The 17,018-nt window shown below is 47.3% G+C and overlaps 1 protein-coding gene across 1 annotated transcript in view; it reads left to right on the top strand.

Annotated features, from left to right (window-relative positions):
- Positions 1-17,018, top strand: part of APBB1 (amyloid beta precursor protein binding family B member 1) — a 424,653-nt gene that overhangs the window by 368,544 nt on the left and 39,091 nt on the right. Inside the window, exon 12 of the mRNA XM_085623528.1 lies at positions 16,396-16,479. Coding sequence (XP_085479654.1) covers positions 16,396-16,479 — 84 coding nt within the window. The remainder of the gene's footprint in view (positions 1-16,395; positions 16,480-17,018) is intronic.

The raw sequence follows: 17,018 nt of genomic DNA, 5'->3' as shown, positions 1-17,018 counted from the left end.
GACCTCGAGTGGATGGTGTTAGAAAAAATGCACCCTCGAAGTCTCAACTTACAGAAGAAACTGCACGTCAGAGAACAAAGATGGGTGTATCGCCTCAAAACAAATGCCTTTGGGTTAAATGATGAAATACCATGGCTCCAGATAAACCGAGAAACCATTAATATCTTCTTTCCCCCCTTGTTTTCTAAATGATTTAGATAACTTTTAAGGAAGTGTCCTGCCTACGTTTTCCTTACTTCCCTTCTCGCAATCTTAGCCCCATATTAAAATCTGAAACAAGGAATTTTTTGTTTCAATATTAGTACCTTGGTCCTGAAGTTTCTCAACCTTTTTACAACTCTTGGGTATCGTGGCAATAATGGCAACAATTCCTGAAATTTCTACATAGTGCTGGTTCACATGCATGCGCAAGTAACTCATATACCACACATATGCAGCACATTGAACACTTAACCCTATGGTGGCACACGCTCCTAAAAACGCCAAATATTAGCCAGGTTCTTTTTATACAGTCATACGCGTGTCTTTCCAACATCGCGCATGCGCAGCTTAATCATCGCGTAGCCAGACAACGATACAGCAATGCCGCTGGGAGCAGGCAGCCGCGGGGAGACGGCGGAAATCATACGCACTAATCCCGCGTGCGCCTGGGCGACTTCCGAACTACAGGCGCTTACGAGGCTGCTAAGATCAGGCAGCTAAAGAGAGACAGCGGAAACAACACGCACTCATTGTGCGCGGATATGGGCACCTTTCTAAACTACAGGTGCTTACTATCAATCCACTTAAGGGTCAATTAACGACCGGCCCTCGTATATATAGTACACCACACTTCCAGGTCAATCATTACCGGTGAAGCAGCGAGGACGGATGTTTGGTACAAGGCACCTTGATGAAGTAAGAGTGTGGATGGAGAGATGGATGATGGAATACAGAAAGATGGAAATTACCGTCTTTCTTCCATAGTGAATGCAATTTTTAAGATCATTCTGCACCTTAACAGAATTTTTGGACCTAACGTGTTTTTTCAACTTGGTCCCCAGAGTGTTACTACAGGGGTCCCTCTACTCCTCCCTTCCCAGGGAACATGCCCACACCCCAAATAGAGTACGATTGTGAGCTGGTCTCACAGCGACTTGGATCTTGGAGCACTACGTTTGCAGTGACACGTGTGCCCACCACATGCACTATCAATGTTTTGTGCATATCTCTCAGACTGATTTCTCTTCACAGCATGTATTGTATGCAACCTTATTTAAAATGTTATATGCCGTTTTACTGTATAGGTGTCCTGAAACTGAGACGATAGAGTTGGATCAGTGCCAACCTACAAACAGTGGATTTGTCTGTCTCCTTGAGACGAGATAGGAACCTGTTACATTCTGTGTTGTAGTTTAAATGCTGTTTTGACATTTAGGTTATTGTGTCTTTAAATGCATGCGACATGTGTATCTTTGCTTGGGGTTCTAAGTTCTTTCAGAACTTTCTTGATGTAGCATTCCACTTGGTTGAGGCAGTTGTATCTGTCCTTCAACTGATATGGATGCATGTAGCCGTGCTGGAATAAAGCTTCATATTTAAAGAGTCCTTGGATTTGTTGGATTATAATATTGGCGACGACTATTACTCCTGCCTTCAAGCAGCACGGGAGCGGAGTGTAACCCACGAGGAGTATTTTCTAACGGAGATATTATTTTTCATCGTGAGGAAAGCAGAGCCTAGTCTGATTATCGTTATCTGGTCGCATCTGGTGCGGTGTGTGGCGTGTCCAAATTGTGCATTTTTCGGAGGTCGACCAAGGTGTTAGGGGTGAGTTAAGACTCTACATAGTGGAGTACCGGCATTTTTTTGAAATCCTTCGCTAACACACTCACCTGTAAAGAATCCTCGGAATTCAACCTTCGACTTCTTCGAATCCTGCCTACGACGGGAATGAGCATTCGGGACTTTAGCGCTTGACATCATCGCGCTAACGTGAGTACGTGTGACGCACAGCGGCCATTTTAGAGGTTGGCATAGCAACCATCAGTCTTCTTACGGAAACACTTGTACTTCAAGAACGCGTTAAGAATTATTACGCGCAACGGAACAATTACATTCGGAGGCCATCGGGCATGAATACTTTTGGTATTTGACATTTTTTTTTAATACAAATTGATTTCAAAACGTAAAATGAGTGAGTGATTATATACTTTGGTAACTAAATTTGTATTTTAAACCTGTTTGCTTCTAAGCCAGTTGGGTTGTGTCAATATCACATTACCATTTTATTTAAGACAACATGCAATTTGAAGCACCAGATAAATTTTTACAAAAAAAAGGTGACCCTCCTATTCCTTGGCCGAGATGGAAAGAGGAGTTCTTTACATACATGAAGGCTATTGATGGGGAGCGTATGGGTGCAGAGAGGAAAAAGAGCATTTTGCTGCACTGTTTGGGATCTGAAGGACAAGAAATTTTTAGGGCGCTACCCCAGATAGTACCACAATTGGGTGAAGGTGACAACATGAATACATATGTGGAAGCTCTAACTAGACTTGAGAAAAGATTTAAACCTACTTCAAATATCGCAGTAAACAGATTTAAATTTTACACAAGGTCTCAAAAGGATGTCGAATCCTTCGATGATTTTTTAACTTCTTTGAGGTCTTTGAGTTTACATTGCAACTTTGGAAATATGACGGATGAAATGATTCGCGATCAGATTATTGTCCATGTCAAGAACAAAAAAACTCAGGAGAAGTTATGGGTCATGGGTAATCCCAGTTTGGATGAAGCAATCGCTGTAGCGAAATCCACTGAGCTTTCAGAGAAATGGATGGTGGTGGTTAGTTCTAATCCCAACAAACAGTCTACAGAAGAGGACATTTGTGTGGTCAAACCAAAGAATGAACCTAAACCTGATACGCAGCAAGGAAAATCTCAATCTAAATTTGGTGTCAGTAAAAAATATGAACCATCGTCTAATGTCATTGCATGTTATAGATGTGGAAGCAGAGCTCATATTGCTTCTTTCCAAGGATGTCCTGCGATATTTAGAGAATGTAAAATTTGTGGTAGGAAAGGACATTTCAGCAATGTGTGCAGAGACAGACGTTATAATAATTACACACGCACCTCGACTCCCAGCAGCTCAGACAGTTACAAAGTTACTAGTGTAAATGATATTCAAGATTACAACAGAGGGCATGTTGTGTCTATATTACAGTATTGTACAGGGAAAGAAAACATGAGTTCTCCTAAATGTTTGTTTCAAATTTGTGGAGTGGATGTAGATCTCATGGTGGATTCAGGTTCGCCATGGACTATCATAACTGCACAATATTTCAATGAAAGGTTGAAGAATGTATGTGATTACAATGTATTACAGCAATCTGACGTATATGCTGAAAGTTTTGATGGTTCAAAAATTGAAATGGAAGGTTTTTTCAGGGTTCCACTGCACTTTGGAGGAAGAAGTTCAGTTATCAAATTGTATATAGCTATAAAAGGGGTTAATGTCCTTGGATGGCGTGACCAGTGGAAGTTGGGTGTAACCCTTAACCCACGTGCTGAAAATCCAGTTTCACTGTGTGACGATTCTCTTATGGGTAAAATAGCCACACTTAATGTTGACATGGAAAATTTAGATAGGGAAAAGAGATTGGTTAAAAAATATGATAAAGTATTCTGTGATAGGTTAGGTAAACTGAAGAACTTCACACATAAAATAGTGTTGAAAGACAACGCCCTGCCCGTTAAGCAAAAATTAAGGGGTGTTCCTATCAATATTAGAGACGAACTCAAAGAAATGCTTAAAGATTTGTTGGATGAAAACATTATCGAACCGATTGAATCGTCTGAGTGGGTTTCTCCCATAGTTTTGGTGCGGAAACCTGACCAAAAATTGCGTGTGTGCGTTGATTTAAGAGCATTAAACTCTAATATTGTCATAGATTGCCACCCTCTACCTAACATTAACGAGTTAGTTTCATTATTTGATGGTGCACAAGTATTTTCTACGTTGGATTTGAGGTCGGCTTACCATCAAATTGAGCTTGCAGAGGAGTCTAAAAAGCTGACTGCTTTCATTACCCCAGTAGGGCTGTACCAATATAGGAGAATGCCTTTTGGTTTAGCGTCAGCGGCCTCTGTTTTTCAAAGGGTAATGTTCCAGATTTTCAGAGACATTGACACATATGTCAAATGCTTTCAGGATGATATATTGATTTTCTCTAAAAATGTAGTAGAGCATGATGTACATCTCAATGAGGTGTGCAAAAGACTTGAGAGTAATGGTTTTACTCTTAAGGCACATAAGTGCAATCTATTCAAATCATCGGTTGAGTATTTGGGGCATACCTTATCAGGTGAGGGTTTAATACCTAAAAAATCAAATGTGGAAGCCATTTTAAATGCTCCTGCTCCCACAAACAGAGATCAATTATTATCATTTTCTGGTATGTGTGAATATTACAGTAAGTTCGTTGAGAATTTTGCCACTAAAATGGAGCCTTTGAGAATGTTATTAAGGCAAAGGGTTAACTATGAATGGAAAGAAGAACAACAAAAGGCGTTTGCAGCAATCAAAAATGACATCATTAATGCTCCCACTTTAAAGCCGTTCCGCACAAGAAAAGAATGTATTATAACGGTTGATGCCAGCTTATATGGTTTGGGAGCTGTGCTATCTCAAAGTGATGGCAAATATGAATGGAATGTAGCATTTGCTTCAAAGACGTTGAATGAAACTGAACGCAAGTATGCAGTCATTGAGCGTGAGTTACTTGCATGTGTATGGGGTGTGGAACACTACAGGATTTATGTGTGGGGTAGCAAATTCGTTTTGAGAACAGATCATAAACCACTTGTCAATATATTGTCAACAGGGGGTGGATGGAACTCCACAGCTAGAATTGCCCGACTATCTTCTAGACTTCAGGAATACAATTTTACTGTTGAGTATGTTCCTGGGAAAAAAAATGTAACGGCAGATTGTTTATCACGTCTGCCGTGTGAAGAAGATGATGGTAAAGTAAAAATGGTTAAGGAATGCGATTTTGTTCTAGGCATTAATGATGTGGTGCCTCCACAATATCATGATATCACTGAACAAAATTGGAAAGACTCTCAGATCAATGATGATAGGTGGGTAAGTCTTATGAAATGTGTGAATGAAGGTTGGCCAATTAAGAGCAAAGTGAGTCCAGATTTGTTGCCTTTTTACAATGTGGCAGATGAGTTGTTCTGTGAGGGAGAGTTTGTATTCAAAGCGGGTAAGTGTATCCCGCCAAAAGGGATGCAGGAACTGATTCTCAAATTGGCACATAAGACACATCCCGGCATTTCATCTATGAAAAGGTTAATTAGAACATACTTTTGGTGGCCTGGAATGGACAGATTTATTGATCGGATTGTTAGGGAATGTCAGGACTGTTGTTCTAGTGATAAAATGCTAAGAACACAGGTACCACCTCTAAAAATGGTAGATTGGCCTACTGAACCGTGGCAAAAGGTGGCCTTTGATATTTCAGGTCCTTTTAATATGTTACCTGAAAATTCCCGTTTTGCGTTGGTTATTGTTGATTACCATTCTAAGTGGCCTGAAGTAAAGTTTGTCCCACAAGCAAATACCAATGCGGTTATTAATTTCTTCAAGGAGATTTTTTCAAGAGAAGGGTGTCCTTCTACTTTGATTTCGGACAATGGAGTGCAACTCATTTCGAATGAAATGGAGAGTTTTCTTAAGACTTGTAATATAACTCACAAGTTGACCTCATTGTATGAACCACATGAGAATGGCCAGGTTGAGCGTTTTAACCGTGTTCTTAAGGGTTTTGTCATGGAGGCTGTAAAACAAAGGGGAGATTGGTTAAGTGTGGTTAGAGAACAGTTGTGGGTTTATCGCATCACGCCACACTCTACGACGGAAATCAGTCCGTTCAAACTACTGAAGGGTAGAAATCCTGCTTCGAGTGTTTGTCCTTGGTGGTTCAGAGGAAAGTGTAAAAATTTGTTTGAAAGTGATGAAGGTGTGCACGTTACTGCAAAGAGAGTAGAGTGTAAGCAAAACAAAACAAAGTTGTGGTATGATAACAAATGGAAAACCAGGGAACATTCTTTCAGACCTGGAGATTGGGTAAGAATATTGAGGCCGGGCATTTTAGGTAAAGGTGTAAACAAATATGGCAGGCCAATAAAAATAAAGAAAATATTCAAAAATAGCGTATTGACGCAAGATGGAAAAGTTTGGAATACTAGGAGAATTGCTAAATGTCCTGTCCAATGGTCTTCTGGTGAAGACACACCTAAGGATGGTGTCCATAGGTATGATGATCAAATTAATGGACGCACTTATGAATCTGTGGCCTCAAGGGTTAAGTCTGATACACGTATCAGAAATGCTCCTGCTTGGCGTGATGATTTTGTATAATGCTGTTTGTTGCTTTCTTTAATATGGGGGATGTGTTACATTCTGTGTTGTAGTTTAAATGCTGTTTTGACATTTAGGTTATTGTGTCTTTAAATGCATGCGACATGTGTATCTTTGCTTGGGGTTCTAAGTTCTTTCAGAACTTTCTTGATGTAGCATTCCACTTGGTTGAGGCAGTTGTATCTGTCCTTCAACTGATATGGATGCATGTAGCCGTGCTGGAATAAAGCTTCATATTTAAAGAGTCCTTGGATTTGTTGGATTATAATAGAACCCTTTTTCCTCTTCACGTCCTGATGAATGCCATGGACCCCCCGGGCCGTATAGGCAGAAACATGTTGGCAACACAAATGGAGATGGGGTACTAAACCCCCGAGTCTCCACTACTTAATTTTAATATCAAGCACAAGCTGCATCATTAAAACATTTCACGCAGTATTGCGCATCGGTTTTTACAATGTTTCACTCACTTTCTCTGCACGGGCTCCCACTTAGTTTTAGAAGTGCCTCCCTGTCTCCAGGTGCAGGCCCACCCTTTATCAAACGCGGTTTTTAAAGGGCGAGGACAGCCGATGATGAAGCATGACACCTGGTGGTGTGTGATGCCAGTCCATACAATTTTTGTAATATCCAACACCACCTAAACCATTGGTATAATGTGACTGTGTATGCGATAGAAATCAGTTTTACGAACAGGGTAGCTTTTTCTTGTGTGATACGTGTTGGTTGGAGGCCAGCTTACCCTGTTTACCCTGTTGTCTCTTGTTCCCCCACCCATTTTTCATTAAAAGGGTTTTGTGTTTTGATCTTTCTTTTACCATGCCAGCCAGCGCAGATCCGGAGAGGGTGGTACCTCAGTCACAGAGGGATGTCACGTCGAACCGGCTTCAAGGCTTGCGACTCCTGTCGCAAATTGATGTCGGTCAGGGACCCGCACCTCGTGTGCCTTTGGTGCCTGGAGCGCGGCCATGAACACAAAGTCTTTGCATGAGCAGTCCCGAAAGCTTCTCGAGACCCGGCAGTCCGCTCTGTGTCGTTCAAGGTCCCGGTCGAGAGGGAGGTCGCGGAGCCACCACCACCACTCGTCCTCGAAGTCTTTGTCTTCGGGTAAGTCGAAGCACAAGAAGAAGGTGAAGAAGCATCGTCTATCTTCGCATTCTCCCTGTCCGTCGGCCGACGCAGGAAGCGGAAGGTAGTCGTCCAGCTCTGCACGCTGAGCCTGTTGGGTCGACTCCGGCCCTCCCTCCCTCCTCTTCTGCAACCCCTGCACAGCCTCACAGCTTCTAAGAAGCCTTGCATTCCACCTTCGGGCAGCTCGACTCCACCGGCGTGCCATCGGGCGCTGGGGACTCAGTTGGGGGCTCTAAGCCTTCGATGTTGTCAGCTTCAACCCCCAAGGATCCAGGCCTGGATCTGGATCGGCGCCGGGCGACCTCGTGACACCTCAGGCGCCGAATCCGGTGCAGACACCCTTGCTGCCTCTGATGCTGGTTGTGTCCCCAGCCTGCGTCGGCCCGGCCTCCCCCTCGATGAGGACACGAAGCAGGACCGACGTGGGTACCGGCGCCGACCGGTACTTTTGAGCCCCTGTTCTCTCCCCTGATGTTTCCTACCACCCTGAGTGGCTACCAGGAGAGGGTTAGGAGGACTGGGAGGGGGGTCTGTGGACCCTCTTGCAGACCAGTTAGAGGAACCAGACTGGAGAGAGGAGTTGGGTGACGCCAGTGGTCTGGGCACCTCCCCAGACCATGGCATGCTTTCTCCCACTACCATGGCTACGGAGGAGGGTGTATCTTACGCAGTGTTGCGTAGGGCAGCCAAGGCCTTAAACCTCTAGCTTCCTATGCTGGCGAACAGGACTAACCTCCTGACGGAGGTGCTTCAGCCGGCAGTTGCCTCTTCGGAGCCCCTGCTGCCGTTCAATGAGGCCCTCAGGGACATCCTTTTGGGCACTTGGTCCAAGCCCCAACACAGGCTCCTGTGGACAGGTTGATTGCCCGATGCCACTACCCGCCCCGGACAACCCCATTTTCCTCTCTTCCATTCCTACCTCTGAGAGCTTGGTAGTCCAAGACTCAACGTCCAAAGGCGCATTCCCTAACGCACCACCTGATAGGGAATTCAAGAAGCTGTTCCACCTTGGGAAGATGTTTTCTTCCTCCAGCTTGGGACTGCGGTCAGTGAACACCGCATGTCTATTGGACCGTTACTCCCACTCAGTGTGGGACACTGTTGCGCAGGTGCTAACACAGTACCTGTAGGATGTCTCCTCACTCTGTGTTCACCGTTAGCGCTGGGATACCCCGATGCTGGGGCAGCCATGCTCTATACAAATACTTTAACATAACAAATACATGTCCAGGCCCTGCTCTCCCATGCTGTTGCCGAAGGGAGAGACGCAGCGAAGTTCACCATCCGGTGTGGGCTGGACACCGCCGAATCACTGGGCAGGACGATTTACATGTCAGTAGCAATTAGACGCTACACCTGGTTGTGGTCCACTGGCTTTCCGGGGGATGTCCAAGCAACACTTTTGGGCATGCCCTTTGATCAATCAATCAATCATTCGCATTTGTAAAGCGCGCTACTCACCCTTAAAGGGTCTCAAGGCGCTGGGAGGGGGGGGGGGGATGGCCGTCGCCTGTTTGGCGACAAGGCAGACAACGTGCTTGAGCGCTTTGAGAATTCTAGGCCTACGGCTAGTTCCTTGGGCATCTCTTCCACCTCCCTCCCAATGCAGTCTGTTTTTCACCCCTTTTGTGGCTACGAAAGGGGTGCCCCACCCCGCCCGGGCCACAGGCCTGCGCAAGCTGTCCAGCCTCTGCGCAGCCGGGGACGTGGATCCCACCGTCGGGGGCCAGCGGGCAGGCCACCAGCGCCCCCTTTGCAGCAGCCTCCAAACCCTCCTAGTCCGACCTTTCAGTCCCATCAATTGCCAGTGGGTGGCAGGATTGACCATCACCTCCCCCACTGGCTCAACATCACATTGGACAGGTGGGTTCTGCAGATAGTCCGAAGGGGCTACTCCATCCCCTTTGAGACTACCTCTCCATCCATCCATGCCACCTCAAATCCATTGCATGTCAGAGGATCACCTGGCCCTTCTCCAACAGGAAAATACGGCTCTCTTGGCCAAAGGAGCCATCAAGCCCGTTCCTGTCCCAGAAGTAGGTCGTGGTTATTATTCCCACTACTTTCTGGTGCCCAAGAAAGTCAAGGGCCTACGTCCTATCTTGTCTCTCAGGAATGTCTACCGCTTCCTCCAGAAGGAGAAGTTCAAGATGTTGACACTGGCTCAGGTTCTGTCTGCTCTCGACCCTGGAAACTGGATGGTAGCATTGGACTTGCATGACGCTTATTTTCACATCCCCGTCCTGCAGGCCCACCGGCGTTACCTGCGGTTCACGGTGGGCCCCGAGCACTTTCCAGTTTACCGTGCGTGCTCCCCTTTGGACTTACCAGTGCCCCTCGGGTGTTAACGAAAGTGATGGCGGTGGTCACAGCTCATCTGCGCAGATCAGGGATTCCAATCTTACCCTATCTCGACGACTGGCTGAAGGCGGGCTTGCCCCAGGCTGTTGTCTCCCACCTGCAGACTACGGCCGACCTCTTGCATTCGCTGGGGTTCACCATCAATGTGCCGAAGTCACACCTGATTCCCTCTCAGAAGCTCCTGTTCCTCGGAGGCTTATCTTCCCGAGCAGCGAGTCCAGGATATTCGGGCCATGATCCTGATCTTTCTGCCTCTATTACGGGTTTCGGTCAATATGACCCTGAGGCTACTGGGCCTCATGGCCTCCTGCATCCTGCTGGTGGACTATGCCAGGTGGCATATGCGGGCTCTGCAGTGGCGCCTGAAGTTCCAGTGAGCACAGCTTCAGGGAGATCTTTGCGATTGCGTCCAGATCTCGGAGGACACTGCACAACAATTGCAGTGGTGCCTAACGAATCCGGATTGGGTCAACGTCGGATCCCTCTCCCTTCCCCAACCAGAGTTCACGGTGGTGCTGGGGTGGGGCAGCCACATGGGAGAGGCAGAGATCAGAGGTCTCTGGTCTCCGGCGGAGTCCGGGCTCCGTCAACCTTCTGGAACTTTGGGCGAAGCTTCTTGCACTAAAGGCATTCCTTCCCTCTGTCCGTGGAAGAGTAGTGCAGGTGTTCATGGACAACACCACCATGTGGTACTGCAACAAAGATGGTGGTGTGGGGTCCTGGACCCTATGTCAAGAGGCTCTTTGCCTTTAGACATGGCTGGAACATCGGGGCATATCCCTGGTGGTCCAACACCTGGCATGTTCCCTGAACGCCAGGGCGGACGAACTAAGCCGCAGGTGCATGATGGATCACGAATGGTGTCTTCACTCGGAGGTGGTGCAAGGTCTCTTTCTGCAGTCGGTAGGGCCGTGGTTAGATCTATTCGCCACCGAAGAGAACGCGCAATGTCAGCAGTTCTGCGCTTTGGAATTTCCAAGGCGGCCCTAGGCCACGCTTTTCGTTGCGAGTGGAGTTGCGGTATTCTATACGCCTTTCCGCCTATATCACATCTGCCCAGAGTGCTGAAGAAGATCAAGCGCGACCTGGCTTAATTCATTCTTGTGGCCCCGGACTGGACACGAAGAGTCTGGTACCCTGAGCTTCTGCACATGACCATCGATCCTCCGGTAAGACTGCTTCTTCTGTAGGATCTTCTGTTGCAGCAGCAGGGGACGGTCCTCCAACCGAACCTGTCCAGCCTCCACCTCCTTGCGTGGAGATTGAGCGGCGACAGTTGACCGCTTTTGACCTTCCTCCCGAAGTCTGTAACGTTATCTTGGCAGCCAGGTGTCCCTCCACCAAAACAGTAAACGCCTGTAGATGGAACACAATTGTGCCATGGTGCGCAGCAAAGGCTGTGGATTCCTTTTCTGCTCCCCTTTCAGAGGTTCTCCTCTTCATTCTTTTTTTGCCCAGCAGGGCTCTGCTCTGGGCACTCCCAAAGGTGATCTTTCTGACATTTCGGCCTTCCTTCGACTGCCTGACCAGCCTTCTCTTTTCAAGTCCCCAAATGTAAATCGTTTCCTTAAGGGCATTACTCATTTGTTTCCTCCAACTCCTTTCGTGATGCCCCAGTGGGACTTGAACCTTGTTCTTACTTTTCTGTGTGCTCCTTTCGAACCACTACATAACTGTCCTCTCAGACTCTTAACCCTTAAAACTGCCTTTTTGGTTTCCCTCACCTCTGCTCTCAGGGTGAGTGAGCTACAGGCCCTTTCTTCTAAGCCTCCTTTCCTGGCTGTTCATCTGGACAAGGTTGTCCTCCGCAATAGGCCTTCTTTCCTTCCCAAAGTGGTTACCTCTTTCCATACAGGACAGACCATCACTTTGCCCACCTTCTTTCCGCCTCTGCATCCTTCTAAAGAAGAAGAGTTTGGATCTGAAATGTGTGCTTTGGGTCAATCTGGATTGCACGAATCAGTTCCGGGTCGGTTATGTGGGCACCAAGAAAGGTCGGGCCGTACAAAAACCAACCATCTCCCGATGAGTCCTTCTTTGCATCAGAATCTGCTGTTCCTTTGCGAAAAAGGGACCTCCAGTTGGGTTGCGTGCCCCTTCCACTAGGGCGACGGCAGCCACCACTGCTTTGGGACGTGGAGTCCCCCTTGACATCTGCCAGGCAGCTACGTGGGCTTTACTGCACACGTTTACCAAACACTACTGCCTGGACAGCCAAGTCCGGAGGGACGGCTTCTTCTGCCATTCGGTTCTCCAGGACTTTCTGGTGTGAACTTGGTTCGCTGACCCACCACTGGGGTTGGTATTGCTGGGGTATCTATTCTAAAGGTGAGGAATCCATAACTAATTGTCTCTTTCAGATGAACAACTTACTTTCCTTCGACAATGATATATCTGTAAGAGACATAGATTAGTTATGGATTCCTCACTGCCCACCCATCCTCCCCATTCTGCGAACTGACTTCTAGGGTAAGGGATTCTCTTTCAGGGCCCTAGTTTTCGTGCACCAGTGGTCAGCGTCTTGCACGGCTCTGCGCTTCTGGCGTGGAATGTCGTGTAAAGAACTGATGTCAGCGCGCGAGGGCAGCGTCTAAGTAGATACCGCAACGTCATTCTGGCGACCACGATGCCAACGACTAACGTGGAGTCGACCGACGCCACCTATCGCCGCTCAGAGGTACTGCTGAGGAAAACAGTCTCCGGATCCAGTCTGACATCTGGGGGTAATTCTAAGGTGAGAAATCCATAACTAAGCAATGTCTCTTACAGATATATCGTTACCGAAGGTAAGTAACTTGTTCCTCACTTCTAATGTAGGAATCATACATCCCAGCAGGCGCTGCCTCACATCAAATGAATAGAACCCTGCACATCTGCAGACACTGCCTCACTTGTAAGGGATAGAGCCGTACTCACCTGCAAACACTGCCTCACATCTATTGAGTAGAACCCTACACACCTGCAGACCCTGCCCAGCATTCAATTAATAGAGCCCTGCACATCTGCAGACACTGCCTCACATCTAAGGGATAGAGCTGTACTCACCTGCAAACACTGCCTCACATCTATTGAATCAAACCGTACACACATGTAGGCACTGCCTCACATCTATTGAATCGAACCGTACACACATGTAGGCACTGCCGCACATCTATTGAATCGAACCGTACACACATGTAGGCACTGCCTCACATCTAGTGAATAGAGCCCTGGACACCCGCAGATGCTGCCTTATAACATCTCCTGAATAGAGCCCTGCACGCCTGCAGATGCTGCCTTGTAACATCTCATGAATAGAGCCCTGCACGTCTGCAGATGCTGCCTTATAACATCTAATGTATAGAACCCTGCACACCCGCTGATGCTGCCTTATAACATCTCATGAATAGAGCCCTGCACGCCCGCAGATGCTGCCTTATAACATATCATGAATAGAGCCCTGCACGCCCGCTGATGCTGCCTTGTAACATCTCATGAATAGAGCCCTGCACGTCTGCAGATGCTGCCTTATAACATCTAATGTATAGAACCCTGCACACCCGCTGATGCTGCCTTATAACATCTCATGAATAGAGCCCTGCACGCCCGCAGATGCTGCCTTATAACATATCATGAATAGAGCCCTGCACGCCCGCTGATGCTGCCTTGTAACATCTCATGAATAGAGCCCTGCACGCCCGCAGATGCTGCCTTATAACATACATCCAATAGAGCCCTGCACGCCCGCAGATGCTGCCTTATAACATCTCATGAATAGAGCCCTGCACACCTGCAGATGCTGCCTTATAACATCTCATGAATAGAGCTCTGCACACCTGCAGATGCTGCCTTGTAACATCTCATGAATAGAGCCCTGCACAACCGTAGATGCTGCCTTACATCTCATGAATAGAGCCCTGCATGCCTGCAGATGCTGCCTTGTAACATCTCCTGAATAGAGCCCTGCACACCCGCAGATGCTGCCTTGTAACCTATCATGAATAGAGCCCTGCACGTCTGCAGATGCTGCCTTATAACATCTCATGAATAGAGCCCTGCACAACCGTAGATGCTGCCTTACATCTCATGAAAAGAGCCTTGCACGCCCGCAGATGCTGCCTTATAACATCTCATGAATAGAGCCCTCCACGCCCGCAGATGCTGCCTTGTAACATCTCCTGAATAGAGCCCTGCACGCCCGCTGATGCTGCCTTATAACATCTCATGAATAGAGCCCTGCACGCCTGCAGATGCTGACTTGTAACATCTCATGAATAGAGCCCTGTAGATGCTGACTTGTAACATCTCATGAATAGAGCCCTGCACGTCTGCAGATGCAGCCTTATAACGTCTCATGAATAGAGCCCTGCACAACCGTAGATGCTGCCTTACAACATCTCATGAAAAGAGCCCTGCACGCCCGCAGATGCTGCCTTACAACATCTCATGAATAGAGCCCTGCACACCCGCAGATGCTGCCTTGTAACATCTCATGAATAGAGCCTTGCACATCCGCAGATTCTGCCTTATAACATCTCATGAATAGAGCCCTGCATGCCCGCTGATGCTGCCTTATAACATCTCATGAATAGAGCCCTGCACACCTGCAGATGCTGACTTGTAACATTTCATGATTGGAGCCCTGCACATCCGCAGATGCTGCCTTATAACCTCTCATGAATAGAGCCCTGCACGTCTGCAGATGCTGCCTTATAACGTCTCATGAATAGAGCCCTGCACGCCCGCAGATGCTGCCTTATTACATCTCATGAATAGAGCCCTGCACGCCCGCAGATGCTGCCTTATTACATCTCATGAATAGAGCCCTCCACGCCCGCAGATGCTGCCTTACAACATCTCATGAATAGAGCCCTGCACACCCGCAGATGCTGCCTTGTAACATCTCATGAATAGAGCCCTGCACATCCGCAGATTCTGCCTTATAACATCTCATGAATAGAGCCCTGCACGCCCGCTGATGCTGCCTTATAACATCTCATGAATAGAGCCCTGCACACCTGCAGATGCTGCCTTGTAACATTTCATGATTGGAGCCCTGCACATCCGCAGATGCTGCCTTATAACATCTCATGAATAGAGCCCTGCACGCCCGCTGATGCTGCCTTATAACATCTCATGAATAGAGCCCTGCACACCTGCAGATGCTGCCTTATAACATCTAATGTATAGAACCCTGCACACCCGCTGATGCTGCCTTATAACATCTCATGAATAGAGCCCTGCACGCCCGCAGATGCTGCCTTATAACATCTCATGAATAGAGCCCTGCACGCCCGCTGATGCTGCCTTATAACATCTCATGAATAGAGCCCTGCACGTCTGCAGATGCTGCCTTATAACGTCTCATGAATAGAGCCCTGCACGTCTGCAGATGCTGCCTTATAACATCTCATGAATAGAGCCCTCCACGCCCGCAGATGCTGCCTTATTACATCTCATGAATAGAGCCCTCCACGCCCGCAGATGCTGCCTTACAACATCTCATGAATAGAGCCCTGCACATCCGCAGATGCTGCCTTATAACATCTAATGAATAGAGCCCTGCACGTCTGCAGATGCTGCCTTATAACATCTCATGAATAGAGCCCTGCACATCCGCAGATTCTGTCTTATAACATCTCATGAATAGAGCCCTGCACGCCCGCTGATGCTGCCTTATAACATCTCATGAATAGAGCCCTGCACACCTGCAGATGCTGACTTGTAACATTTCATGATTGGAGCCCTGCACATCCGCAGATGCTGCCTTATAACAACTCATGAATAGAGCCCTGCACACCTGCAGATGCTGACTTGTAACATTTCATGATTGGAGCCCTGCACGCCCGCAGATGCTGCCTTATAACATCTAATGAATAGAGCCCTGCACACTCGCAGATGATTAGAGCCCAGCACCCCGTGGATGGAAGTCTAAAACCTGCAGGGATTTGCCTTATCACCGATATAATATAACTTGTGCACATCTACAACAGATGCATAACGCGCAGCTGTGTTCTGCTTGTCCAGCTGTCACTGTTTTACCTCTGGTTGTCTGACAGACAGAAAGATGCTGACTTTTGTTAAGACTGATCATCAGTAAAATTCTGTTGCGTTTTGGGTTTGGCTGCCCCATACTGCCAACACACCCTCTACATTTCCATATCCACATTGAAAGTCTCCTGACTTAACTGCTTACTCTTTGTTGCGTTTCATTAGCGCCCAACCTTTGTGTAGAATGAATATTTTGCGAGCCGACATTGCTGCTTGGAGGCTGCTCTACGTATTTCATGTGTAAATCTTGTCTGGTTCTTTTATTTTCACCCAACCTCTGCCTGCTAGCTTAATCACATTGCTTCTCCACTGAAGGATTCCCAGGGCAGCAAAATGTCACTAGAGAGCTTGAGAAATAAGCCTCCCCGTCTCCAGGGAAACTGAGACTACAGACACTCCATCAATCTCCCCAGAGATGGACTTGGCCAAGCGCTGCTTACATGTCTCTTCTTTTTTTTCAGTTGAGTTCCCTGCTCCGAAGAACGAGTTGGTGCAGCGCTTCCAGGTCTTTTATATGGGAAACATTGCTGTCAGCAAGCCTGTAGGTATGAACAAAACAATATGGCATGTCCTTGTCAATTCGCATCATCTGAAACTTGGAACAGTAGCAGTTTTGGCAACTTTTTCCTTATTTCACCTGCTCTCTGCACCAAAACCTCTAGCCCTTGTCCCGCTTTTTGTGAGAGCTGCGGGGAGGTGCATTTTATTCAGTGCATCGTTTTTGTTACTAAAACTTAGGACCTGGCATAGTGCTGAGGTTCACATAGCCTTCTAGGATACATAGGTCTCCTTTTAATCTAGTGCAGCCGTCTGCGTGTCGGCTCACGACCCCCTTTCGCCCCACCCCAGTACCAATTAAGAGGAGTCTAGGAACACCTTAGTGCTGCCATTAAAAGTTCTGGTTAGACACTTGCTGAATCTCCCAGGTGCATTTTGTACATCGTTAATCTAACCTATGCAAGTGGTGCCCACCAGCCCATATGATCATGATAATCCATTATTCGAATGCAGAGTCCTCAGAAGGAATCATGTAGTAAGTCTTGGCACACAGCTGCTGTAAGAAGCAGTGGTACTTTCCGCAACA

This window comes from Triturus cristatus, chromosome 8, assembly GCF_964204655.1.
Source record: "Triturus cristatus chromosome 8, aTriCri1.1, whole genome shotgun sequence".
NCBI classification, from domain to species: domain Eukaryota; kingdom Metazoa; phylum Chordata; class Amphibia; order Caudata; family Salamandridae; genus Triturus; species Triturus cristatus.
This window is presented reverse-complemented; position numbering and strand designations above follow the sequence as displayed.